Source organism: Orcinus orca, chromosome 6 (assembly GCF_937001465.1).
Source record: "Orcinus orca chromosome 6, mOrcOrc1.1, whole genome shotgun sequence".
NCBI lineage: Eukaryota > Metazoa > Chordata > Mammalia > Artiodactyla > Delphinidae > Orcinus > Orcinus orca.
The window spans coordinates 113,415,074-113,441,568 of NC_064564.1; the positions used below are offsets into that span (position 1 = coordinate 113,415,074).

The window sequence follows — 26,495 nt, forward strand, 5'->3', positions numbered from 1 at the left end:
CGTTTTTCCGGCTGAGACGCGCAGCATCCCCAGCCAGACTGCGGCGATGGCCCTGCCCCGCCCTTCGCTGCAGTCCTGGAAGGGCTCCCAGGGGCGGAGGGGTGGGCTGCCGAAGATTCTCTGCAAGGCGGGGAGGGGCAGGATTGGAGGATGCCCGCTGCGGGAGGGCGATGCGGCTGGAGCGTCTCTGCCCGCCTGGGCGGACGCAGCGACTTCACTGCACCATCAACCCCCACCCCTGGCGCGCGCACTATTCCTTCCCCACCCTGCCGCGTCCCTCCCGGGGCTCGACTCTTCCGCCGCATCGCCGCTTCGGCTCCTTCCGGGAGTTCTCGGCCCTTTCCGCCGGGTGATCGGGCAGCGAGCAGGCGGGAGCTCCGCCCCCTTTGGTTGGCCGGCGCTCGCCCCCGCCCCTCGCGCCGCGCTGCGGCGCTTCCCCCGAGCTCGCGACCGCCCGCCGCCGGAACGCGCGTGGCCGCCTATAAAAGAGGCGGGGCGCGCGCGTCGCCGCCACTACCCGCTGCGGAGCGAACAGGGAGGAACGGAGGCCGCTGAGCCCCGTCGGTTCCTCCAGCACCCCCGGCCCGACGCACCCACTGCCCCCACCCCCAGGAGCCGGTGAGAGGGGGAGCGGGCGAACTCAGGGCGGGAGCGAGGCCCGAGGGCGGCCGACCCCTGGGCGGGGAGCCGGACGGCGCCTGGGGCAGGGCGGGGCCAGCGCGCGGACAGGTGAGCCCGGCCGGCCTCGCCGCTCCCTCCGTCGGGCGGGGAACCGGGCGAGCCGGCCGCGACCGGCTTGTGGTGCGTGGGCTGCTGAGGAGCCGCCGGGCCGAGCCTGGGCGCCGGCCGCTGGAATGTCATTGACTGGGCGGAGGGGGCGGCGAGGCCGCCGGGTCCTTCCCCGCAGCCCAGCCTGGCTGCGGCCCCGCCCTGCTCCATCCGGCTGCGGCAGGTGGGGCGGGGGCTTCCTGGTCCGGATCGTTTCTCCAACCCCCCCTCTCCGCAGAGCGCGCTCCCCCCACCGCCCCCAATCCCTTCCCTCAGTGGGGAGCGATTTGTGCAGCTCCTTTTCTCAAATCCCCACCAGCAATGCCGGCCCAGCCCTTGAAGGAGAAAAATCTGGGAGTAAAGGGCTCTTTGACCTTAATTTCATCCTGTGTGGCGGTTCTTGGCCTTCTCTGGACGGAGAGGTCCGAGACCGGCCATCTCCGTTTCTTATCTGTAATAAACATATTTTTCTTTCCCAACTGTGATTTGCTTGTAAATAGCAGGTAGGTGCGGCGCTTGCTTTGTATGAGACCCAAACTGAATAACTTAATAGCTTAGAGTTCTTTTTTTTTTTTTCTTGCCCCGAAACCGGGTCTTTCGAGTCAAGGACGTAATTATTATTTGTCAAAAATTTTACAGCCATGCCGGTGTTGAATGATAGAGCAGCCTTTTGTTTGAAAGCAGTCCCTGCGAATTTCATTAGATGCTTCCCAAAGAAAATTGCTTTTAAAAGTCTCTGAGGGACTGGGTTAAAATGTATTTTAAACAAAGGGCTTGTCAAGGTTAAGGGTTGAATATGTTTTAAATTAAAAGCTTGAATAGCTCAGGAAGCTGGGTTGAGATGATGCTTGAACTGCCCAACACCTTGTCAAATCTCTTTTGTATAATAGATCCTAAACTATGTAGGCCCTTTGTTCTGTCTTCATCATGGCATATTAGAAAAACTTACCATGATGGCTGTTAGGGAAGAAGAGAAGAGAGACCATATGAAATATTTTCAGAATGTGTTGAGAAATTGCGTCGTCATAGCAATTGGACTTAACTAAAACAGAATGTGTCAAAGATGGAAGGGTGGGAGTGTCTGCAGCCAGGAAACAGAAAACCTGAAGAAAAGCGGTGGGAACACTCAGCTGTATGAAGCCATCGAGCCAAGGTTCCAACTCATCAGACTAGTCATGTATTTTCCCTTTTGTCTGCAGCTAATGTCAGCTTTTGAAAGGTCAAATTGAAGTCCGAGTTTCAAAAATGTGCTGCAGGAAAATAAAAACGGGCTGCAGTAAGGGCCTCTGTGCAGGAAATTAACAGTAAGCCTTTTTTAGTAACTGGGCCAATATTACTCAAAGGGACCCTCAAAGTGTGTTAGCTGTTATCCAGGGACCTAGATGGAGAGCCGAGACTCAGAAGGTGGATTTGCTCTCTGCTGGACAGGTGTGAGGCAGACCTGCAGTAAACGGTCAGCTGGGGAACATTCTCCGATATGCTTTTGGTCTTTGGCAGGGCGTTTGTAGGAATTGAATAATTAGCAACCTGATACGTCACAGGCTCACAATATGAGCTTGTCAAGCAATCTCATGAACAGGTTTAGGTGCGGAGAGCTGTTTTTAAGTATATCTTTTGGTTCCCTGGGTTAGACTTTCCTCTGCTCTTCCTTTACCCGCCTTCTTCCCTTGGGCGCGGGGGCGGCGGTGGGGGGGCGGCTGCAGATGCTGAGAAGTGGGTGTCAGGAGTAGTCCACAGTCCTGTCATTGCTGAACCTGCACTAAGGACAGTGGGCACGAATCCGGCCTTGTAATCAATCCTCCGTGGGCTACGCGAGGACTCTGCTAGTCGTGCGGTGGGTCTGCTGCAGCCCATCAGCTGTGGTCGGAGTAGGTAGAAGAATGCAGCACCGTGATGGCAAATGCCGACCCCAGGAATGCAGAGGAGGCCCACAGAACTGATCGCTTGGGGCCAGTGGGTAGAAGCAGCTGCGCTGGTATTTCCCTTCCACCGCTTTTGCATACTCCTCTTGTATGGGTTTTGAACAAGAAATAGTATTTTGTGAAGGAAGTGTCCCAGTAAACTAGGCCCAAGGTCGATCTTTGTAGCTTGAGTTCGTTCTTGCTTCTGATGACTTCACGAAATTATGCTATTTTATTACTGAATGGAAAGGGGTACAGAAATCATCTAGTACTGGGAATCTCAGCTAATGTATCGGAACGTGGGTTGGGGGAGTGCACGTCTAGAAAAGGGATATTTAGTATTCAGGATTATTTGAAAATTGGGAAACTGAGACCCAGAAGAGGGTATGACATGGCCAAGGCAGCGCATCTGCTCAGACCAGAGAACCTTGGTTCTTTCTGCATTTTCAATTCCTGGTTTAGAAGCTCTGTAGAATGAGAAGGGCGCTGGGAAAATAGCTAAAATTTGATTTTTACCTGTATTCATATATTTTTAAAAACCTGTTGTCTTCATTGTGAAATTATCGTGTTCAGTTTGCCCTTAGAAGCTTGTTACCTTGCTCTTCGCCCTCCCTCTTCAGACGCCACATTCCTCCATCATGCTGTCATCATTTCGTAAACGCAGAGTCCAGGTATTTGACCAGCATGCGGGAAGTGTGTTACCTTTTCGGTTTTGCCTGGCTTGCAGTGAAGACACATGTGTCAAAGAGGTTGAATGATCCAAAGAGAGGGGGAAGAAACCCCTCCTGCATGACCTGTTAAGCAAATTGGTTAGGGTTTGGGCTTTTGTTTGTTTTCTTTGGTGTTACATGAACAAAAGTCTTAGCAGATTTATTCTAAAATTTCCAAAGCCTTTGTTTTTTTACCTTCCTCTCTTTAAGGCATGAATATATTAATTTCTTATCACCCTACTGGTGTCTGCATGTACTGTTTGCTAATTTTTTTCATTGATGGTTACTTGGTTCTTAAAAACCAAGGGACTAAACACATTATCTTAGATATTTAGAAAAAGTAATCTGAAAACATGTAAAAATAGTGTTTTTCAATTTGACAAGTATCGTAAACTTGGGTTTGTTTCCTGTTTCCATTGATTTACGTTTTTTTGCCACAATCCTTATAATGAAATGGAACTTGGATTTTCTTGTTTATAAAAAAGCTCACTACCCATGTTTTTATTTGTGTACAGTTTTTACGTGTTTGCTAAATTGGACCTTTTTCAGAAAGAAAAATGCTTAAAATTAATGTCTTGATATCCCATAAGCAGAAGTATAAGCTCTGCAAATTTCTAGTGATTATGGGTGATAAATCCGAGGCAAGCCCTTTTATAAATCAGGCTGGTTAATTGTTTAAACAAGGTTTATAAAAATGGGCACGTTATACCTTTTTCCTGTTTTGAATCTCAGTAACAATATTTTGCACTTAAACACCTCTCATCTGGACTTTACAGGTTATAAAAGGTAAGTAGCAGCAAGGTAGTGTTTGGGAGGCATTCAGGAGTAAGTTTTCTCAACCTTGCTTGGCGTTTCTGGATTTTGATGCAGTACAGTATGAATCTTTTGCTTCTTTAAGCTAAATCCCTGCTCACCTCCGCAGAATCCTGCTAACAAGTTGAAATGAATTAATCAATTTGAAGGCTGACGTGCAGATCTACAATCCTGATTGGAATGCGGTTTAAGCAAAAATATTTCTGTTTTTTCCATGGTTAAAATTCTTAATTTATATATCATTTACCTCTTTGCTTACCCTCAGGTCTACCACTAAAATCTGCAGCTGAGCTGGTTTTGACTTAATTCACTTAATCTGAGAATCAGTTGGCATCAGATTTTATGGTGCTCACCAATTCTTTGGTGCTTTGTTCTCGGGGAGCCCTTCCGCATCCGTGGATGTAGTTCTCCTGCTTTGGAAATGTAAAATGTGCTGGCTTTCTAAGCCGGGGAAAAAGGGCATTGTTGGTTCTGCACCTTTGGGCTCTGACTAAGCAACAAAAACAGAACTGATGGATGGTTCCTCTGACATTTTGCTCTGGGTGATCTTTATGAATTTTTCCATAGAGCCAAATGCTCTCTTCATCCTGTTAGTCCTGAAAATCCCTTTCCCTGCAAACAATATATCTGAGTCCTGCCTGAGGTCTGAATTCATCTTGCAGTGTTCCAAACGCCCCTGTCTGCCACATTCAGCTCGCTAAGATGTCGGCACTCCCAGACCTTTGTTTCCAAATAGGCACTCCTCTTGTCTTCATGACAGTTTTACTGTCTTCTGAGGTTCCAGAGGGAAACTCTTGACTAGTGAATTCTTCCACTCTCCAAGATCTGCGTGAGGGTGTCCTAAGCTACTCACTCACTGCAGGTGCCAAGTGAGCAGAGTTGGAAGCATTTGACCTTTGGTTTGAAAGTGTGTGTCTCCACAGTCTTTTCTGTTGCTTAACAGTGTTCTTCCCACCCACTGCCTCTCCCCGCCCTCCGCAGACAGACACCTCCCCTTGCACAGTGGTCTTATAGCTTCTGTGGATGAGGGTAAGGCTTTAAAAACTTCCCTAAGTACATAGCAAGCACTGCCTCGGACAGCTGTCTGTTGGCAGCTGTCAAGAAGACAAAGATATTAATTAATGGCTGGCTTCTTTTGTAGGAATCATTTTCCATTGATAATGTGTATAAGTTGGTGTTGGTTATGAGGAGTCATTCTCGTGCATGACTTTGGATTAAACCAGAACTTTCTAGCCGAGATTCATATCTTGGCTTTCTTCTCAGAGATCTAGCTGTATTGTAAGAATACGGACAAGTTCTTTTTATTTATTACAGTAGAGGACATAGCTGTAATTCCTGTTTTATCCTCTGTGCTCAATTCACATTACTTGCTGAATGATGCAGCTCACATTTTGATGCTGCATTGCAGCAGCATTTAAAAATAACCAGTCTTCTCTAATAATTATTTGCCAAAATATGACCTTTTTTCTTCAGTTCCCTTAAATGGGAAGCTGTCCTTAAACAGAGAGTACATTTAGCCCTTTGTCTCCCCTCCTTCATTAGCCACAAACATAGACCTGATTGACAAAATCAGAGTTGAGATAAGCAGTCAGTTGATTGCTGTCCTGGAATGTGGCTCCTTTGCGGTTTTTAGGCAGTCAGTGGAATAGCTAGATAGGCTGGTATGGTTGGAGATTTTTTTTTTTTATGGCACATTTCCCAAAGTCTTCCTCTCTAGCTCTCAAAAGGTGTTAATCCCGTTAAGGCTGGGAACAGCCCAGGGCATTCTTTGTGGAGTCCACCCTATCAGTCAGCTGCACATTTCTGGCCTGGGGTGGAGTTCTTGCAGTGTGCAGCAGCCTCGGGGAACACGGTGCACACAGGCAGAGTCCAGAAAATTCCACTAACTCTCACAGAGTTTTGGGTGAGAGGTCGTAGCACCTTTGGATGGCAGTAGTTCTTTGGAGATAGGAGATTTTCTCCTGTGTTTAATGTAGTCTGTGGAAATGAGCCATTTAGGAGCAAAGAGAAACTGGAACTTGTATAGAGACAGCTCCCTATCAGGAGAAGGGGTGGGGAGGAACTGCCGTTACCCTGTCATCCTTGGCTCCTGTAATCACGCAAATGAAAACTCTGAGTGCCCACAGCAGTGGGAGAGCACTGCTGACTTTCAGATGCCCAGCTCCCCGGAGACAGCCAGTTGTGACTTGGCCAAGCTCCCACCTACTGGCGTCAGCTGATCTACTGCAGGAAAGAAAAGTCCATTATTGCCTGACCAAAGCACTTGGTATAGAATTGACTTGTTCTACTTCACTGGGGTGACAAAGAGGGCCTTTTAGGTTGGTTAATTTCAGCAGGGCCTCGCTGGACTGTCTCCCTGGATTGGTAGGGTCAGATCAGCAAGCGCAACCCAGGCCGAGGGGCTCGCTCAGGGGGAACCTTTTCAGTATTATTCTGTTGGGAATTCTTTTTTCATCAGAAAGGGCTGCTTCCGAATGTGATCGTTTAGAGATTTCCCTGGCAGCTAAAGGACATGCAGTGAATCCTGTCATCTGGGGCGGCAGGACAAACACCATAGACATTCTAAAGACTGAGACATCTTGTAGAAAGGCACATACAGTGGAGCTGTTGTTACATGCATAACTGGCTATACATTCCTTGGAAATTTTATAAGCAAGCGAATTAGACACACAGTTTCCTACTGTTTCTCCACCTAACTGTTTCCGGAGAGATGAGAACAAAGGAAGTATATAAATTATTCTTAACACCAGTTGTTTACTAACTTTAAGAAGACTCAATCTTAAAAACATTAATTTTGATTTTTTTTAATGATTCATATATGCTCCTTCCCGCTTTTTCCCCCCCTCAAGTGGGGATGGAAAAGATAAGAGGTAGTAAAGGGAATTAATAAATAACTGAACAGCCTTTAATGAAGCGTGTGCCAGCTCCGATCATGTTAAGAATCACTGGTTCTAGCATGCTGGTCTGGGAACTGGAGCATCCTGGGTCACCCTAGCTCTACAACTTGCTTATTAGATGATCTTTTGTCTCCTGACCACTTAATAATGAAGTGACAGCAGTTTCTCTATTTCTAAGCTCAGAGTGTAATTGACTGTCTAAATGTGTGCTGAGTTCTGTGGTCAGAGAGTAAGATAAGGTTTCTTTTATAGTCCCTTAGGAACTCTAAATTCCCTAGAGAACTTACAAAAACGCAGGGAGAAGACAGTAATCACGTGGCAGAATGTGACGTGAAGTTGCTCTAAGGGGGCCAGAGAGGGAGTGAGGGCTTCTGATTCAGGGCTGCAGACAGGACAGCGTAGTTGCTTTAGACTTGGAGGGGTTTGAATGGTATTAATGGTCGAGTTGGGAGTGGGGGAGAAGAGAACATTTCGGCCAGAGGGAACTTTCTGGTTTGGGAAGTGGACCTGCCCCGGGCCTGTAACTTGGGCTTGATGAGGGAGTTTGATGTAAGGTATGCCTGGAGCAGGTCACGCAGGTGAACGAGTGAATCGTAAATGTGGCCGGACCGGTAGGGATTCTTGTCAAGATCCCAAAGAGGCTGATGTCCTAGGGCGGCAGCGTAAACCAGAACGGCCCTGTTCTTAACAGACGTTTCCTTTGTCAAGGTTACCCTCAGTTTTTGGGTTTAAGGACTCTCTTGAAGCCCATTTTAAGAACAGAAACTATTTTTTTCAGACACAGCTATCTATGGATGATACAAAATTGTGCCTTCCTGAACTCAATTTCCCCAAGGTCCCACCCTGCCAGCGTGAAAAGAGCGGTTATCCGGGTGCGAACCACCCAAGCTCAGTAATTCAGGTCTGGTCATTAGGTTGATGCCCCGTGTTGTAGCTTCAGTCAGCACATTCCAGCTGTTCATTCAGCCACCAAATCTAGCTGTTACCTGGCCAGAATTGCAGTTTGACGATACAGAAATGAAACTGGGGTGGACTACTGAGCTCTCTCCACCCTTCACAGAGGAGCTCAGAGCTGCTTCTCCAGCACTCAAACAAACATTTGTTAATGACATCTGTCTGCTAGAAATCGGGATACAATTGGGACTTCCCTGGTGGTCCAGTGGTTAAGACTACGCCTTCCAATGTGGGGCATCAGGGAGCTAAGATCTTGTGGCCAAAAACCAAAATGGAGAACAGAAGCGACATTGTAACAAATTCTATAAAGACTTTAAAAATGGTCCACATTGGGCTTCCCTGGTGGCGCAGTGGTTGAGAGTCCGTCTGCCGATGCAGGGGACACGGGTTCGTGCCCTAGACTGGGAAGATCCCACGTGCCGCGGAGCGGCTGGGCCCGTGAGCCATGGCCGCTGAGCCTGTGCATCTGGAGCCTGTGCTCCGCAACGGGAGAGGCCACAACAGTGAGAGGCCCGCGTACCGCAAAAAAAAAAAAAAAGGTCCACATCAAAAAAATCTTTAAAAAAAAAAAGAAAGAAAAAATAAATAAATAAAAAAAAAAAAAAAGAAAGAAATCGGGGCACAACAACAAAGATTACATTGCTCAGTCTCATTATACCGTGAGAAGTATGTGCAAGTGCTTTGTAAATCTGCAGAAAAATGTGATTAAATCAGAGAAGGAGGGAGGGAAGGAGCCTTGAGGACAGCTTGGTAAGGAGGCCAGATCCCTGCAGCTTCCTCATTTTAGCTCCTATTGAGACATGAACGGGAGTTATCCGGACCGAGGAGAGACAGAACATTCTGGGCAAAGGAAGCCTGAGCAACTGACTTGGAGTCTTTAGAGAGAATCATGTGTTTGGGAAGAGAGTATTTCTCTGTGCCAGGAAGGTATGGGGCATGGGTGAGACATATCAGTCAGGTGTGCTGGGCCAGATTGGAAGGTTCAGCTAAAGAGGTAGATTCTTTCCTCTCTCAGAAGGGAGTGATGAAAGGTTTTAAAGCATGGGAATGACGTGGCAAAGAATATGTTTCTTGTTATAGTCAAACAGATACATTGGACTTTGTGGGAGAAAACCAATAAAGATAAATGGTTAATATGTGGAGAGTAATTTGGAAGGAATGGTGATAGGGCTAAACCTTACCCTCACGTTCTCTCCCTAGGAATCTAGGTCTCTTCATAGAAAAGATAGGCCTCAGAGTTGGCTAGGTGCAGTCGATAACTTTTCTTGACACCTCTTAAAGCTGCTTTTCTCTCTGAAGAGCTGGAAACTTTGCCCCGAGCTTAGCAGTGTTGTTTATCTCACAGCTGGATGGGGGCAGGGAGTGGGGGGCACACAGTGGCCTCCAGACCTAATCCTTAGCCAGCCTCTCCTTTCCCATCGGCTGGGCCAGGCGAACAGGGTAACGGGAAGAGCTGTCACATATGTTTCCTGGGCAGCACAGTTTTTATATCTTGTATAAATTATGGAACAAGAGCTGGAGAGACCATCAGCTTATCTGGTCTGCTTTTTTACCGGGTCACAGACCCTTCTCTGTAGAACGTAATTTTAAAGTTAGAAGAGTCTTGGGACCATCTCATTTTCAACTGGTGTTTTCAGTCATTCTGGGAAATTGAGACACAGAGAGGGAAGGCAGCTCGTAAAAGGTCACATGTTACTGACAAATTTACATGCTCTTTGTCATTAGTGTGTACCTATTTCCTTCTGTGCGTCCTTCCTTGGTTAGAGGATAAAATGGCTTATTCCTGAGAGAAGAGCAGGGAGCATATTCTGGGTTTGTCCCATAAATAGGTCAGATTTTCTTTTGACATTAAAGGTTGGTGAAACTGTACAGATCTGAGAGTTTAAAGTTGGGGTAGATTGAGTGCTATGGGGAAGTACCACCTACTCAATTAGCCTGTGTTTATTGTTAACTGGAGCAGGTAAGAGTCAGGTAGGATAAATCTTTCACCACACCTTTTTTTTTTTAAGATACGCTGTGATATTCTTTTAATTCTGTGCATTCGGATGAAGCAAAGCCTGTTCATTGCCCAGCCTGAAGGAGATTGTAGGATTGACTTTTTGGGGTGACTGAGAAATCCACTACTTTAGGTAAATCCAATTGGATTTTGATGTTAAAGACTCAGTTACTGGGCTTCCCTGGTGGTGCAGTGGTTAGGAATCTGCCTGCCAATGCAGGGGACACAGGTTCGAGCCCTGGTCCGGGAAGATCCCACATGCCACAGAGCAACTAAGCCCGTGCGCCACAACTACTGAGCCTGCGCTCTAGAGCCTGTGAGCCACAACTACTGAAGCTCACGTGCCGCAACTACTGAAGCCTGCGCACCTAGAGCCCGTGCTCCACATCAAGAGAAGCTACAGCAGTGAGAAACCCGCACGCCGCAACAAAGAGTAGCCCCCGCTCACCACAACTAGAGAAAGCCCACACGCAACAGTGAAAACCCAACGCAGCCCCAAAAAATAAATTAATTTAAAAAAAAAGGCTCAAGTTACTTGATAATCATTCCCTTTTCTTCAGTGAATAACAGGCTGAGATCTAGAAAGGTAGAAAAGCTGAATTAAGAATAAATGTTTTCGGGCTTCCCTGGTGGCACAGTGGTTGAGAGTCCGCCTGCCGATGCAGGGGATGCGGGTTCGTGCCCCAGTCCGGGAAGATCCCACATGCCGCGGAGCGGCTGGGCCCGTGAGCCATGGCCGCTGAACCTGCGCGTCTGGAGCCTGTGCTCTACAATGGGAGAGGCCACAATGGGAGAGGCCCGCGTACCGCAAAAAAAAAAAAAAGAGTAAATGTTTTCTAATCTCCACACCATGAAATGCACAGACCAGATGAAAGGACTGTTGAATGGATTTCTCAGTAATTCTTTGAGCTCCACAGTTGGTGTTTCCTTTGAATTCTCAAGGCTCTGTAGAATTGACAGTGTAAACCATAGTTCTCCCCTTCACATTTCTCGCCTGGTCTCATTGCAGTGTTGGTGAGGCATCCTCTGAGGGGCCCACTTGGGCAGCCATTTTTTATGAGGGAATGGGGCCTGGGCTTCACTCTTAGCTCCTGAGAAGGGACCACTTTCAATTCATTTGTCTGCTCAGGCTCTCATAATTCTTTATTTCCTTCCAAGAGGCTAATGCCATTAAGTCTATTTTGGTGTCATGTGCTTACTTCAGGACTTTCTGTCTTTTCAGAAAATGGACCCAAGCGGGGTCAAAGTGCTGGAGACAGCAGAGGACATCCAGGAGAGGAGGCAGCAGGTCCTGGACAGATACCACCGCTTCAAGGAGCTTTCGACGCTTAGGCGCCAGAAGCTTGAAGATTCATACCGATTCCAGTTTTTCCAAAGAGATGCTGAGGAGCTGGAGAAATGGATTCAGGAGAAACTGCAGATTGCATCTGATGAGAACTATAAAGACCCAACCAACCTGCAGGTGTGTCTGAGGTGCCTCCCAAAACTCCAGAGCTCAAATGTCTTGGCCCCGAATTTATACAGAGCTAATTATGACCTTGAGCGATTGAATGTAGATCAGACATAAGGAAGGACTAACTCACTATTCTGAAAAGCCCTTAGTGGTTGTATTAGTGAGCATGAATGTGGAATCCTGCAGGTTTTAATTTATCTTTTGCGGATGCTTTAAGCCGATGGTTCTCAACCCGCTGCCTTACAGCCATTGGTGATCCTTCATCATTTTTCAGGGAGGGTCTGGTTTGATCTCTTGGAATATGTGTTTTTGAGAAAGGTATGCTAACAGTGTTGTTGCTGGTGAAAATTTGTATAGCTGTTTAAAAAAAAAGCCTTTCTTCTTGTTGATTTTGATGAAAGACTTTTTTTTAGCAAGTGGAACAGTGGTTGTACCCATGGTTTTTTTACTATGCCAAAGTCGTCTGAGAAGAGAAAATGATGAACGCTGGTTTAGGTGCAGGCCCTGCCCAGCTCAGCATGTGAGTAAAGGGAGGTATTAAGAAGTGGAATGTATCAAATCAATCAAAGAGTATGGTTTCTAAAGCAAGCTAAAAGAAGTCATATCATGAATGAATGTGAATGGATTCGTCAAAGATAAACACTACATGCTAAGCAGCCTCTCAGTATGGTTCTGTATTTCTAAAAGGGATTGGATGTCCATAAAGGCTCATTTCCGGATACACAAGAAAATTACGATATCTTGTAGCATCTTTTGCTGTCTGCAAAGCTGTGGTCCTCGATGGCCAAGCTTTCAGAGGGCAAGTATGGATGCAGGCAGAGCATTTGAGTAATTGAACCGGTAGGGGGATGATGGGGAGGCTGAGTGAGGCGTCCATAGAGAGAGGGAGTGGGATGCAGGAGGGGAGGAATAATAGGGAGCTGGGCGCAGAATGATGCGTGCCGAGGAGCACATATGGCTCATTTCACGGTCCACCGACAGGGCAAGCTGCAGAAGCATCAAGCCTTTGAAGCTGAGGTGCAGGCCAACTCGGGAGCCATTGTGAAGCTGGATGAAACTGGCAACCTCATGATCTCAGAAGGGCACTTTGCGTCTGAAACCATCAGGGTGAGTAAGAGCCGTGCCTGGTGTGGATGGCCTTCCTCTCTGGTAGAGGAATGTGGATTCATGCTTACATGTAAATTTGGGTTCCTAAAAAGATAGATTTTTCTAGCCTTTTAAAGGAATTTGTGAAGTATCCTGATGGAGTTACCAACTCCTGCTTTTGTAATATGATGATTCAGTAGGTCTATAAACAAGCGTTTGTGTACTCAGTGAGGAAATTAATGTTCTTTTTGTAGAACAAATTAGGATGCAATTAGACTTTAAAGAAGACTGCATATATTAAACTTCTAACATTTTCAGATGGTAATTGGATGGGAGAGCATATTAGTGAAATTGGTGAATTTGGGGATTAGGACACAAAGATAAATAGGATTAATCACAGACACTCTAAAGTTCTCTGTCGGAAAGCTTGCTCTCTGGATCTTGGTACCTTGCCCCAGGAGGGATTTACTGAGGTCTGGTCAGCAAGCCTGTTAAAGGTCCAGCTGTGAGGAATGACGTGTGGTACCTGTAGGTCGGTGACCGTGGCCATGTAGCTTACTTTGAAGCAGGAGTCCTCAGACTTGGTCTGGCTTGTTTGGGTGCCATTTGTCGAGGCTGGGGCAGTAATTGGTCTCTCTCTGTTTTGTTTCACATTTCCAATACCAAGGTATTAAGGGCAAACAAGCCTCTTTAGGATGAAGTGCGCATGCTTAGTCTCTCATAGCTGGATGCTCTCATCTGTCTTTGATTTCCTTCTTATCTGTCTTTGTTCTTTGTCATCCAAAGTCTCGTTCCATTGAGGGACCAACCTTTTCAGTCCTTGACCTGTCAAGGCAGTCCCAAAGACTAAGATGAAAGCCACAGCTAGAAATGTCTCATCCTCTGCTGTTCCCTGAGATGCACAGTGGAACACCCACAGGGATTTCATTCCCTTAGGTTCTGGTCTAGTAAATACTTACTGTGTCTCTTTTGCTCTAATATACTCTGCAGTCTTACACTGAAGACTCGCAATTAGCCTTAAGCTTATTATTAATAATAAACTATTACTAGTAATGATTGTAAACAGGCAGTAAAAGTAAATTCTAAATGCTATATGCCAACTATTTAATTACTACATTCAACCCATGCAGGCAATATGATGCGTGTCTCTGCAATTAAATACAAAGACGTGGGACTTCCCTGGCGGTCCGGTGGTTAAGACTTCGTGCTTCCACTGCAGGGGGCATGGGTTTGATCCCTGGTTGGGCAGTAAAAGTAAATTCTAAATGCTATATGCCAACTATTTAATTACTACATTCAACCCATGCAGGCAATATGATGCGTGTCTCTGCAATTAAATACAAAGACGTGGGACTTCCCTGGCGGTCCGGTGGTTAAGACTTCGTGCTTCCACTGCAGGGGGCATGGGTTTGATCCCTGGTTGGGGAACTAAGATCCCGCCTGCTGCGTGGCGCGGCCAAGAGAGTACAAGGATGCATCTGCTCATTTCCCCACTCTTTTGTATATAGTCTTACTGTACATGAAATCAGCCAGAGTGCCGATTTGCTGATTCAGCTGCTCTGTATTAGTTTAACCAGGTTACAGATGGGGAAATACGAGAAATAGATCAAGTGTTTGTCTTTAGTAATTAATGTGGGGGAGGGAGACCCAAAGCTCTCTTCATTCCCCTCTTCCCTGTTTAGAGATCTTATTAAAGCAGCATTTGAGGGACTTCCCTGGTGGCACAGTGGTTAAGAATCCACCTGCCAGTGCAGGGGACACGGGTTCAAGCCCTGGTCCAGGAAGATCCCACATGCCACAGAGCAACTAAGCCCGTGTGCCACAACTACTGAGCCTGCACTCTACAGCCCGTGAGCCACAACTACTGAGCCCATGTGCCACCACAACGAACAGTAGCCCCCGCTCGCCGCAACTAGAGAAAGCCTGCACGCAGCAACAAAGACCCAACGCAGCCAAAAATAAATAAATTTATCCAAAAAAAAATTTTGAAACTACTGTTAGCTACTATTTGTTGAGTAGCTGTTAATAGCTATTTATGTGCGAACACTTTGCTAGGACTTTTACATACGTTCTCTCTAATCGTCACAAGAAGCTTGCAAGGTCGCCATAGTATAGAAGGGTAGAAGCTGAGGCTCAGAGAATTTTGAGCAACTTGCTCAGGTTCCCACAGCTAATAGGTGACAGAACCAGTGTTTCAATCTACTCCTTTCTTTAGTTACAGTTATTCACTTTATTTTCCCAGCCCGAGTTTCATTCCTGTCAGCTTTCTTTTCCCCCAACTGCTTCTCTGAAAGCTGCTGCTGCTTGCTCAGGCCCCTGCTGAGAACTTTGCCTGAGCCAGCCAGGATTCTCCTCCACCCTGCCCGCTGTCCACGCGCTCCCTAAGCGCACCTGCCTCCCTGCCCACTCACGCTCTCAGACACCAGCAAGCTTGTGAAACTGGCCTCTGTCAAAACTGCAGTATTGACAAGAGGAGACATACTGGGAGTGGGAAAGTTGTTCCAGTCCTGGAACAGGCCTGGCCCCGGCTCTTCCCTCGAGGGTATGGAAATGAGATTTGTGAGAGACTGACGGCTGACTTGTAGGTGAGGATTTTCTTGAGCCTTCTGTGGTCTCATTTTAATTTGAGCAAAGCGGGGACTTCCCTGGCAGTCCAGTGGTTAAGACTCCACACTTTCACTGCAGGGGGCGCAGGTTCGATCCCTGGTTGGGGAACCAAGATCCCGTATGCAGCGCGGTACGGCCAAAAAATTTAAAAAAAAAAAAAAAAAAAAAAAGCAAAGCGTTCTCCTTTAATCCCTGCATCTGTGCCCCCAGGCCCCATGGCCGCCCTGTCTTGGTAACTGACCTGGCCGCCCTGTCTTGGTAACTGACCTGGCCCAGTAACGCAGTAGCTTAGTTAGGCAGGCAGCATTAACGTAGAGGAAGGTGGGTGGGCTGTGAAGACTGTTTGTGTCCTGGATAACCTGTCTGTCACCGGTTTAGACTTTCACACCGTACCGGACGGCGTGGCGCCCCATAGTGACCGCCACCCACATTGGCTCCCACATCCGAGTAGGTGGAGTATTGACTTGCTCTTGGTTGCCTTTTCCCCCTTGCCTGGGAATGCCTTTCACTTCCTTCTCAGTGGCGGACTCCGGTTTGAACCATCAGCGATGGAAGTGATTGTAGTGGTGGAAGTGAATTGTGTGAGCCTTTATTTTCCTCCCAGTGCTTTCTCCTTTCAAATGAACCACCAGTACTTGCTCCTAAGAGAATCCACCCATGTTGACTATCCCGTGGCTTTCAACTTTTCAGTTTGCGGGGAGTGGCATCTCAACGATGGGTGGATCCCAGGTTTCTCTCCTGGTAGTGTTTGTGTTTGTGTCACTTGTTTCTGTCTGTGTTATACAGAAACTCCCAGTATCTTGGGTAGGCATAATCAACACCTAGAGATTGGGTTAGAATGCCAGACTGCATCGCCTAAGCTTGAATTGATGATAATCCCTCTGGTTCCTGACGAGTCCTTACTAGGACTGTGCCGTGAGAACCCAAAATGCTGGGAAGTGACTGTTTGGGCCTGTGGCTGCCACCTGGGCGCAGCTTGATGTAAACCTCACTTGGGATGTACTGTGTGTACCACAAGCTGCATCTTTTCACGAAACACCAAAACAGCTTCTGCCAGGAGTCCTCTTTGACAGCTGATTGTGTTTCAGGACCCCATCTTTTTACCTTTATACTAAGGTTTTCCTCTTTACTTGTGCCTCATAGTTATTTCTTTACACGTATGATGCCTATGGGACATCTTGTTTTCTCCCCTTTACCTCCGTGAATTCAGAACACACACTTAAGTGATTCCTGCTGCGGTTGCATGATCACACCTCATCTTTCCTTCCCCAGTAGTCTTATGACCTAGAAATCCCACTGTAATAATTTAACAGTTAATATAACTAAAAACATTACCTAAATACTTACCAAATAATGTGATATCAATAATAACTGATAATTACAAAATAATAAATTCCTTGGCATAAACTAGAATACATCTACCTACGAAAGGTCAGTTATTTTGTACTTTAAGACCTACCAAACTACTGTGAAGTGTATGCATTTTCCTCTTCTCAGTTAACTTTACAATTTCCCCTCAGTGTAGGGATTATCTATCTTCTTAAAAAGACTTGTTCAGAGCTCTGTGAGGTTTCTAACTTGTTGGAACTCTGTGGAGGAGCCAGATCCCACAGGAAAGGTTGTGATCTGTGGGGTTGGGCTCTTTACCCTCCAGACTCGTTTGATGGAGCTGCACCGCCAATGGGAATTACTTCTGGAGAAGATGCGGGAGAAAGGAATCAAGCTACTGCAGGCCCAGAAGCTGGTGCAGTTCTTACGAGAATGTGAGGACGTGATGGACTGGATCAACGACAAGGTACGTTTGAGAAGGAAGGTGTGCTGGGGAGGCCTTGAGGAAAGAAGGGGACGAGACCCCTCCACGTCTGCAGCTGAGAGCCGGCAGAGCGGCAGTGCAGCACACAGAAAAAACTGCGTCTGCCGAAGCTGCTGCGGCCCCTACCGGAGCCCATTTCGTGATGGGGTTCTGGAAGCCGTTGTTCCCAAGTGTTCTTTGGTGACTCTGGCTCTGTTGTGGTCCCTGAATAGGAGGCAATTGTGACCTCTGAGGAGCTGGGCCAGGACCTGGAGCATGTGGAGGTTTTACAGAAGAAATTTGAAGAGTTTCAAACAGACATGGCTGCCCACGAAGAAAGAGTTAATGAAGTGAACCAGTTTGCCGCCAAGCTCATTCAGGTAAATAGGGAAGTGCTGTGCTTCTCACAGCATCGTCACATTAACTTCCTTTACTTGAACATCAATGTAATGTACCGTCATTGCATTAACTTTTCCAGAAGAGAAGTTTTGATTGGGTCCCTGATTTCTGAGTGAGCAGGTCTTGGTAAGCATGTCTAAGAGTTCTGTTTAGGTCTAAGTAAGGCGGCAATACTGATCACTCCTAAATTGGACAGTGCTTTCTAACTTGTGGCCGTGGGCAGGAAGGGCGGAGTTCCTTTGATCCGTTTCCTTCACCCACTTTCAGGTAGGGCTGAAGCTTCTTTGGGCTGCTGAAGCTGGGTGTCGGGGTTTCTCAGACTGGGGTGTGGTGGTGAAAGCTTCGTAGGGTTGGCAGACGTCCACCACTGCCTGACTGCTCTTCCCTTCCTTTTTGAGTCGGAGCTTCCCTGGGCTCCCGGGAGCCTGGGGAGCCCTGTGATGAATGGCTCTCCACCGGGAGCTCAGGAGCCATTAAGAGGGGAGTGGGGCAGCCCCTCCCAGTTGCATGCACGTGCGGTCCTATCACTGCCGCTTTATTCTCACCTGCTACCACAGGGCTCCGGAGACATCGAGTAGGATGAACTCAGGAGTTTCTGCTTTAGGGAAAACTGGATTTGGGGGGCGGGGTACACATTTTATGTATGTAGATCCTTCGGCACCGGTACTTGTTCCCTTTTGGATCCAGAGCCAGCATTCCTCAGATGTAATCTCACCCTTCCAACTGGTGAGTGAGCTGTCCCCGGAATCCTGGGCCGTCCCAGGGTTGTGCTGAGGAGAGCAGGCAGGCCAAGCCCGAGATCTCACAGGTGGATCCCGCAACCCGGAAGTGCTTCACCTTATTACTTTACATGTTATTTTTATTTAAACAAGACAGAATGTGGTTAGTGGGGAAGAATACTTTGAAAGGAATATCTCCAGTCTGAAGTCAGGAACAGACCTGGAAAACCATGTGTCTGGGCAGGAATGCTTATTAATAGCCTCGTGACGTTTGAAACAGTGAACTTTGGAGCGGCTCGGGCGAGCGGTGCGTTGACAAGGCCGCCACAGAGGTGCCGCTGAAGGGCCTTAACTAAGCAGGGGGTTTGGTGCTGATGCACAGAGACTTGCCCCACAGCTCCAGGGCGCAGAGAATGGCTCTCGCCTTTTTATAGAGCAAGCAATGGAAGCTCTTTTTGAATGAGCTTCCCTTCATTCCACACAGAAAGCCAGTGTTTCTTTAGAACAGTAAGGTTTGCTGAGGCGGCCGCGTCAGGGAGCCAAGGCCAGGCGCGCAGTTGGTGGGGCCAGAGGTGCTGGTCTGAGGGCAGTCTCTGCCCTTCCTGGCTCAGGAGCAGCACCCCGAGGAGGAGCTCATCAAGACGAAGCAGGATGAGGTGAACGCAGCCTGGCAGCGGCTGAAGGGACTGGCCCTCCAGAGGCAGGGGAAGCTGTTTGGGGCAGCCGAGGTTCAGCGCTTTAACAGGTACCGAGCTGAGGGGCTTGCGGGAAGGGGTCTCCCGGGGGGGCGTGGTGAGGCCCAGGGCGAGGCTAGGAAGATGTGGGGCTGACTGGGTCTTGGCCCCGCGTGGCCTCCCAGTCCCAGGTGGATGTCGTAACTGTGGATTAACAGGTGCCTCTGTGCTGTAGGGATGTGGACGAGACCATCAGCTGGATTAAGGAGAAGGAACAGTTAATGGCCTCTGATGATTTTGGCCGGGACCTGGCCAGCGTCCAGGCTCTGCTTCGGAAACACGAGGGTTTGGAGAGAGATCTCGCTGCGTTGGAGGACAAGGTGGGTTTTGAAGGCAGCTGACTCTATAAGTGAGTTAGCCCGGTCAGGAGAGCAGCCCTGACGGAGCGTGTCTGCAGGTCAAAGCCCTGTGCGCCGAGGCCGACCGCCTGCAGCAGTCCCACCCTCTGAGCGCCACCCAGATCCAAGTGAAACGAGAGGAGCTGATCACCAACTGGGAGCAGATCCGCACCCTGGCCGCAGAGAGACACGCACGTCTCAACGATTCCTACAGGTAGAAATGCTCCTCCAGGGCCCCGCAGCCCGTACCAGGGGGTGTTTTTTTTAGAGGCGATAGGAAGGCAGAGTTGACGGTCAGTTCTCTCTGCTGAGAAACCTTCTGTATCGCTTGACAGCTTTCCTCTAGTAAGAAAAGGCAGGTGACTTTTTCTTACTGTATTTGTTATATATTTTTATATTGTATATTAATATATTTCTGTGTTATATTTGGAGACTGGAAACTTTGTAGTGTTTGCATATACACACATAATATTTATAACTATACATATCTTTTTTCCATCTCATATCACTGTGTTAGAACCAATAGAAATGGAAATAGTCTCTTTAGCAATGTGAGCATCATGTGAAATACTCTGTTAAAATTGAGTAAATCAAGGATTGAAAGGGAGAGAATGCTTCTTACTAATAACTAAGGGTTGAACTGGGGAGTGACAAGGAAGTTGAAAATAAGGGACAAGCTTGGGGAATTAGAGTGATAGACAGAACCTAAATTTTAAAGGCTTGATTTCAGCCTTCTTCTGCTTTCCTTTATAGTCTAGATTGAAAGAGTCCCATGTTTCCGAGGGCTAGAGTTTGTATGGTTCGTTAAGGCATCCGAGGACATGAATTCAGAGCTCTAGGGCGGCATCTTCCATCTGGGGCCTCCCCTCGAGACCTCTCCTCACTGACCTTTGGTTTCCCAGGCTTCAGCGCTTCCTTGCCGACTTCAGAGACCTTACCAGCTGGGTCACTGAGATGAAAGCCCTCATCAATGCAGATGAACTTGCCAACGATGTGGCTGGGGCCGAAGCCCTGCTGGATAGGCATCAGGAGCACAAGGTAAGGTCTCCACGGTCTTCCAAAAGTAAGGCCACGAGCTTAACAGGGCATCACTGTAGCTCTGTCACTTATAGCCAGAAGTGGCTGAAACCTTGCTCACAGGTAGCTCTCGCCATAGGGATTGTGGCTGGTTCTGCCTTTGGAGACTTGCTTTACCTTCTTCGAATAGATGGTTAAGGGAGTACATGTCAGGAGAATAACTATGGTTCGTAAAAGCAAAGGGCCAAGCTCTGGCAAGGTGGAGGTGCTACTGTTTTGCACGTGTGTCCTGTGCCACCTTAAACAATGTCTTTGTTTAAATGCTGAATTTCATAGTTGGTTTGGGTGAATTTAAGTTTCATGATTTGCTATTTCCCCAGAGAGCGTCCTTGGGAAACTACTTTTATGAGATCTTAATAGGCTCTACCTTAAGAAGAAGGGGTTTCTATGGCTAAAAAATTCTAGAAAACACTGTTAAACAAGATTTTTAAAATTATTATTACTGTAGGTCTTCTGAGAGGTGCTAGATATAAAAATTAATATACAACAGTCAGATATGCACTAGCAGCAGTTAGAAGCGTAATTTTTAAAAATCCTACTTATAATTGCATCGGAAAATATAAGATACTTGGGAATAAATCTGACAAAAGTTGTGTAAGACATCCGTGGAGAAAGCTGTAAAGTTTTGATGGAAGAAAAGAAACACTGAATAAAAGGATGGGCAGGGATGGAATGGTCTCTTATAAAGGTACAAAATCTCCCCAAGATTTATACAGTCAGTGCAATTCCAGGCGAAGGCCTTTATTTCTGGAATGAGACAAGATGATTTTTTTTTTAATTTAATTAATTAATTTATTTATTTTTGGCTGTGTTGGGTCTTCGTTGCTGCGCACAGGCTTTTCTCTAGTTGCGGGAAACGGGGGCTACTCTTTGTTGCGGTGCGCGGGCTTCTCATTGCAGTGGCTTCTCTCATTGTGGAGCACAGGCTCTAGGCGAACGGGCTTCAGTAGTTGCAGCACACGGGCTCAGTAGTTGTGGCTCACGGGCCCTAGAGCACAGGCTCAGTAGTTGTGGCACACGAGCTTAGTTGCTCCGCGGCATGTGGGATCTTCCCGGACCAGGGATCGAGCCCATGTCCCCTGCCTTGGCAGGCGGATTCTCAACCACTGCGCCACCGGGGAAGCTTGACAAGATTAATTTGGAAGAAAAAAAAATCAAAAACAGCTGAGATAATTGTGAAGAACAGGGGAGGGACTCACCCTACCAGGTATTATAAAATCATAAACAGATCCATCTGGCAGGACTTCCCTGGTGGCGCAGTGATTAAGAATCCACCTGCCAATGCAGTGGACACTGGTTCGAGCCCCGATCCGGGAAGATCCCATATGCTGCACAGCAACTAAGCCCGTGCACCACAGCTACTGAGCCTGTGTGCCACAACTACTGAAGCCCATGCACCTAGAGCCCATGCTCCCAACAAGAGAAGTCACCACAATGAGAAGCCTGCACACCACAACGAAGAGTAGCCCCCGCTCGCCACAACCAGAGAAAAGCCCACGTGCAGCAACGAAGACCCAATGCAGCAAAAATAAAATAAAATAAGTTTATTTAAAATAAAAAGAATCCACCTGCCAATGCAGGGAACACGGGTTCGAGCTCTGGTCCGGGAAGATCCCACATGCTGTGGAGCTACTAAGCCCACGAGCCACAACTGCCGAGCCTGCGTACCACAACTACTGAAGCCCGCGCGCCTAGAGCCCGTGCTCCGCAATAAGAAGAGCCACCATAATGAGAAGGCTGTGCGTAGCAACGAAGACCCAACGCAGCCAAAAATAAATAATTAATTTTTTTAAATGTTAAAAAAAAGAAATCCATCTGGCACAAGAAAGACCCGAAATAGACCAATGGAACAGAAGACAGAGAGCTCAGACCCTATAGATGTGTGGAAACTTGACAGTTTGACAGGTGGCACAAAAAGCCAGTAGGAAACAGACTTCTTAATAAATGATGCTCTCCTGTTCGATGACCTAGGCTGTTATTTGGAAACCTGGCCGTATCTTTGATTTTTTTCCTCATTCTAGATGTGATATTCCTGATTTGTAATGATTATGTGTAATTCAGTAACTTCCTCTTCTTTTACAAGATGCTGGGCATAAATTGTCCTTTTCTCCCCGCCCCCGGTTAGGGTGAAATTGATGCTCATGAAGATAGCTTTAAATCTGCCGATGAGTCTGGACAGGCCCTGCTTGCTGCTGGTCATTACGCCTCAGATGAAGTGAGGGAGAAGGTAAGAGAGGAGAAAGACTCTTTTACTAAGTCTCCGAAAGCTATTATCCAGCCTTAAATATCCAGACGTTGCATTCACCCTGGTGTGTGAGAAAACTTACACAAGAGATTCCGCCTGGAAGCAGCAGCTCCAGAGATTTTAAAAGAAGATGTGTGGTGATTGATCAGGGAGAGAAAGTTCCATTTGTTTGGGATACATGCAACACATTTCCTACTTAAAGGGGGCTTTGCAGGGAGCTGAGTCCTGCATTAGTAGTTGGAGCCAAGAGGAAACAAATTTGTATTATTTGTATGTGTGTGTATAATTCCAGAGTTTCAAAGTATCTTTATGAAGATGCTTGAGGAACATTAGATAACGATGTATATTTTTAATGTTACAGAGACCAAGAAGAGACATTTCAAAGACACACTTTATTGTCATTAACTTTAGAGCCTAAAAATTAAGCCTAGGGCATTCCTGGGTCTAGTCAGCATATTCTGCGGAGTACCACTCAATTGACATTTCTCACCTAAGAGCCCCTACTCCATTTATGCCGCCTCACTTCTACATAGATGCCCTTTTTCTTCTACCTAGGGGTTTATTTGCCATTTTTGCCTAACATTATTTGTGATAATGTGGCAGTAAATTAATTCTAGATTCATTCGAGCAGGGCCACCCCTCTTAGGTTTAACATCAACTTTCAGCAAGCCGCTCAGGATCTGTGGTTTCTTGTGGCTTGCCTGACACGTGCAAGGAAATGTTCTCCTTCCCTTATTTAAATCGGAGCAGAGGCCTGAAGGTTGGCAGAGGGTTGGAAATGCCAGGGCAGCCTCTGAGTCTGCCCAGCGACTGTGGGCACTGAGGTTCCCTCCACCTGCCCCCTCTCCCTCCCAGCTGACCATCCTCTCCGAGGAGCGGGCCGCGCTGCTGGAGCTGTGGGAGCTGCGGCGGCAGCAGTATGAGCAGTGCATGGACCTGCAGCTCTTCTACCGCGACACTGAGCAGGTGGACAACTGGATGAGCAAACAGGAGGTGATTGGGGATGGGAACCGGCCGCCTGCTCCGTCTGCTGCTCAGTTAGCACATTCTGTGCGGGGATCACCAGTGGTTCAGTTCTGCGTCAGGTGGAGGGTTGCCAGCTTCTGTGGGCTCTGCCAGCACGGTCCTTGCTGCCGAGATTGAAAGGCCCTCAGAAAAGGCCCCAGTTTTTCAGGGTAGTGTGATGGCGTGAAGTGTTTTGTTAAAGAGAGTTTGTTTCTTTAGAACATAGCATTATGCGTAATTTAAATCTAATAGAAGCAACAGAAGCTATTGGAAAAAAGTTTCAGTGGAATGTGGAATAAGGATTTCATGCTCTTGTTGGATTAGTTTTAAGGGAATCTGAAGAGGCTTCTGGCTTTCTGGGGGAGATTTGAAGGTGTAATAGCCATAGAACTTCTTTCCTTCTTTTTGTCCTTCTGCCAGAATAGCCTTTGCTTTCCAGCCTTAGGAGGTGAAAGGAATCAGACATTATCTCAACATTTTGTTTCCTCTTCTAAGGCGTTCCTGTTGAATGAAGACCTGGGAGATTCCTTGGATAGCGTGGAAGCGCTTCTCAAGAAGCACGAGGACTTCGAGAAATCCCTCAGTGCCCAGGAGGAGAAGATTACAGTAAGACCCCTCCCTGCTGTCAGTGCCTTCAGATTATCATGAGAGCCAGCAGAGGTCTCGTCTTGTTCCAAAAGGTTCCTGAGCAGGTTCAGTGAAGGCTCCGGGTGCTTAAAGTCTCACGGTGATGATTGACCACCTTGTTGGAGACACAGCACGACTTCTAGAATAAAGTCATTTTCTTGATGTAAACCTCCAAGTTGAGATTACCTTCCTCTAAAAGTAATTAAGCATTAATGTAAGAGAGATTTTCCCATTGAACACAGACCTTAGAAGTAGGAATTGAAAGGCTGTTGACCCATATCTGACTCCGTCAGTTCCTGCTGTGACGTTAGCTGCAGCTAATGTGTCCAGTCCTGAGTGAAGCTAGCGTAACTCTGTGCCCTCTAAGAACATCAAGCAAAAACTCAGCAGTTGAGGGATAAAGATTGTCATAGCAAACCTCAGAGTGAAAACCTTGACCTGAGTTCAGGTCTAGAGCATTCCGTGCCCTGTTCTGCACTTTCCTCTGGGGTCCAAGCTGTGGAAGAGTCACTCACCAGTGAAGAACCTTATTCTTCTTCCTAGGCCTTAGACGAGTTTGCCACCAAGCTAATTCAGAACAACCACTATGCGATGGAAGATGTGGCTACTCGCCGAGATGCGGTAAGTGTGCAGCCTCTTTACACACCTCCTTTCTGTCCGTGGGTGGCCCTTCTGAGCCTGATCTGCGGGGGGGTAAGAGCTGGAGATTCACAGCGAGCCTTGCCTTCCAGCTGTTGAGCCGCCGCAACGCCCTTCACGAGAGAGCCATGTATCGCCGGGCCCAGCTGGCTGATTCCTTCCACTTGCAGCAGTTTTTCCGTGACTCTGATGAGCTCAAGAGTTGGGTCAATGAGAAGATGAAAACCGCCACGGACGAAGCTTATAAAGTAATGTCCTGTTAGCATTGCCATGTAGCACTTGGTTAGTAAGCTAAACACAGCACTCACAGATAAACTGTAGCTAAATAAAGAAATCGGAAATTTCAAAATATACACTATTTAATGTAAGCTGGTCGTTTTATATGTCCCCCTGTAAAGATAAGTGTGAGGGTAATGCAGCGTAACTTGATGTCCTTAGGTTCAGGATAGAACTCCCTTCTTCCTTTCCTTGGCAGGACCCATCCAATCTTCAAGGGAAAGTACAGAAACATCAGGCTTTTGAGGCTGAGCTCTCGGCAAACCAGAGCCGCATTGACGCCCTGGAGAAAGCCGGGCAAAAGCTGATTGACGTCAACCACTATGCCAAGGACGAGGTGGCAGCTCGAATGAATGAGGTCATCAGTTTGTGGAAGAAACTGCTGGAGGCCACGGAACTAAAAGGTGAGAGGAGGGCTTCCCTGGTGGCGCGGTGGTTGAGAGTCCACCTGCCGATCCAGGGGACACGGGTTCATGCCCCGGTCCGGGAAGATCCCACGTGCCACGGAGCGGCTGGGCCTGTGAGCCATGGCCGCTAAGCCTGCACGTCCGGAGCCTGTGCTCCGCAACGGGAGAGGCCACAACAGTGAGAGGCCTGCTTACCGCAAAAAAAAAAAAAAAAAAAAGTGAGAGGAGGTGTGCACGGGGTTACGGGAGGCCATTTGGGGAATTAAATCTTCCTCCCTCGTTCCGTGTTTTGGGGACATGTGCCACCCAGACAAGCTGAGCTGGGTGACCTGGGCACTCGGGCTCACTTCCTGGGTAGGAGTCACCTGCCCTGGGTTCCTGATGCTTTGCTGATTTGGTGAATGTGGTTGAGCGTGCTGGTCAGGGAGGGCAGGGAGCCTGAGTGAGAAGGGGATGATTTGGTCGTTGGGCCTGACTGAATTGGGCCTCATCACTGAAAGTCAGAGCTCAGCCGGGAGCCAAGGGCACTTAACCATTCGCCAGCCCCTATCCCATGGGGGTTAGAAGGCTGCTTAACCGACTTCCACTTAAGCATCTAAAAGGTGGAGCAGAGGCTGCGGTTTTTCTTTACCCTCTTGATAGCAGTGACGCTGTAACTAGAATCCTGCCCCGTGGTCCTTCTGCGAGGTGCCATTGTTGAGAGCACACTGGCAGAAGGACGGTATTAACTAATGAAATCAAACTTGCCTCCGTGACTAGGAATAAAGCTCCGTGAGGCTAACCAGCAGCAGCAGTTTAATCGCAACGTTGAGGACATCGAACTGTGGCTGTACGAAGTGGAAGGTCACCTGGCTTCGGACGATTACGGCAAAGACCTTACCAATGTCCAGAACCTCCAGAAGAAGCACGCCCTGCTGGAGGCCGACGTGGCAGCACACCAGGTACGGTGACCTGGGCGCGGCTTTTGGGCCAGTGAGCACAGGAGTGAGAGTGGCCAGTCGGTCAAGAGCAGCTGGTGTGGGGAGGGATGAAGTGTGTTGATTTTCTTAGGG

General features: G+C 47.7%; 1 protein-coding gene across 8 annotated transcripts in view; it reads left to right on the top strand.

Moving 5' to 3' along the window:
- The first annotated feature begins 471 nt into the window (after positions 1 to 471).
- The window catches only part of SPTAN1 (spectrin alpha, non-erythrocytic 1), a 60,796-nt gene continuing 34,772 nt past the window's right edge, over positions 472 to 26,495 (top strand). For all 8 annotated transcript variants that reach the window (XM_049711881.1, XM_049711882.1, XM_004269134.4 and 5 more), the window contains exons 1-16: positions 472 to 618; positions 11,262 to 11,501; positions 12,474 to 12,599; positions 16,840 to 16,980; positions 17,211 to 17,357; positions 18,707 to 18,840; positions 19,005 to 19,149; positions 19,227 to 19,381; positions 20,070 to 20,205; positions 22,370 to 22,471; positions 23,345 to 23,482; positions 23,990 to 24,100; positions 24,665 to 24,742; positions 24,853 to 25,008; positions 25,236 to 25,440; positions 26,203 to 26,384. In XM_049711881.1, the coding sequence (XP_049567838.1) occupies positions 11,265 to 11,501; positions 12,474 to 12,599; positions 16,840 to 16,980; positions 17,211 to 17,357; positions 18,707 to 18,840; positions 19,005 to 19,149; positions 19,227 to 19,381; positions 20,070 to 20,205; positions 22,370 to 22,471; positions 23,345 to 23,482; positions 23,990 to 24,100; positions 24,665 to 24,742; positions 24,853 to 25,008; positions 25,236 to 25,440; positions 26,203 to 26,384 (2,193 nt within the window). In that variant the 5' untranslated portion in view covers positions 472 to 618; positions 11,262 to 11,264. The remainder of the gene's footprint in view (positions 619 to 11,261; positions 11,502 to 12,473; positions 12,600 to 16,839; positions 16,981 to 17,210; positions 17,358 to 18,706; positions 18,841 to 19,004; positions 19,150 to 19,226; positions 19,382 to 20,069; positions 20,206 to 22,369; positions 22,472 to 23,344; positions 23,483 to 23,989; positions 24,101 to 24,664; positions 24,743 to 24,852; positions 25,009 to 25,235; positions 25,441 to 26,202; positions 26,385 to 26,495) is intronic.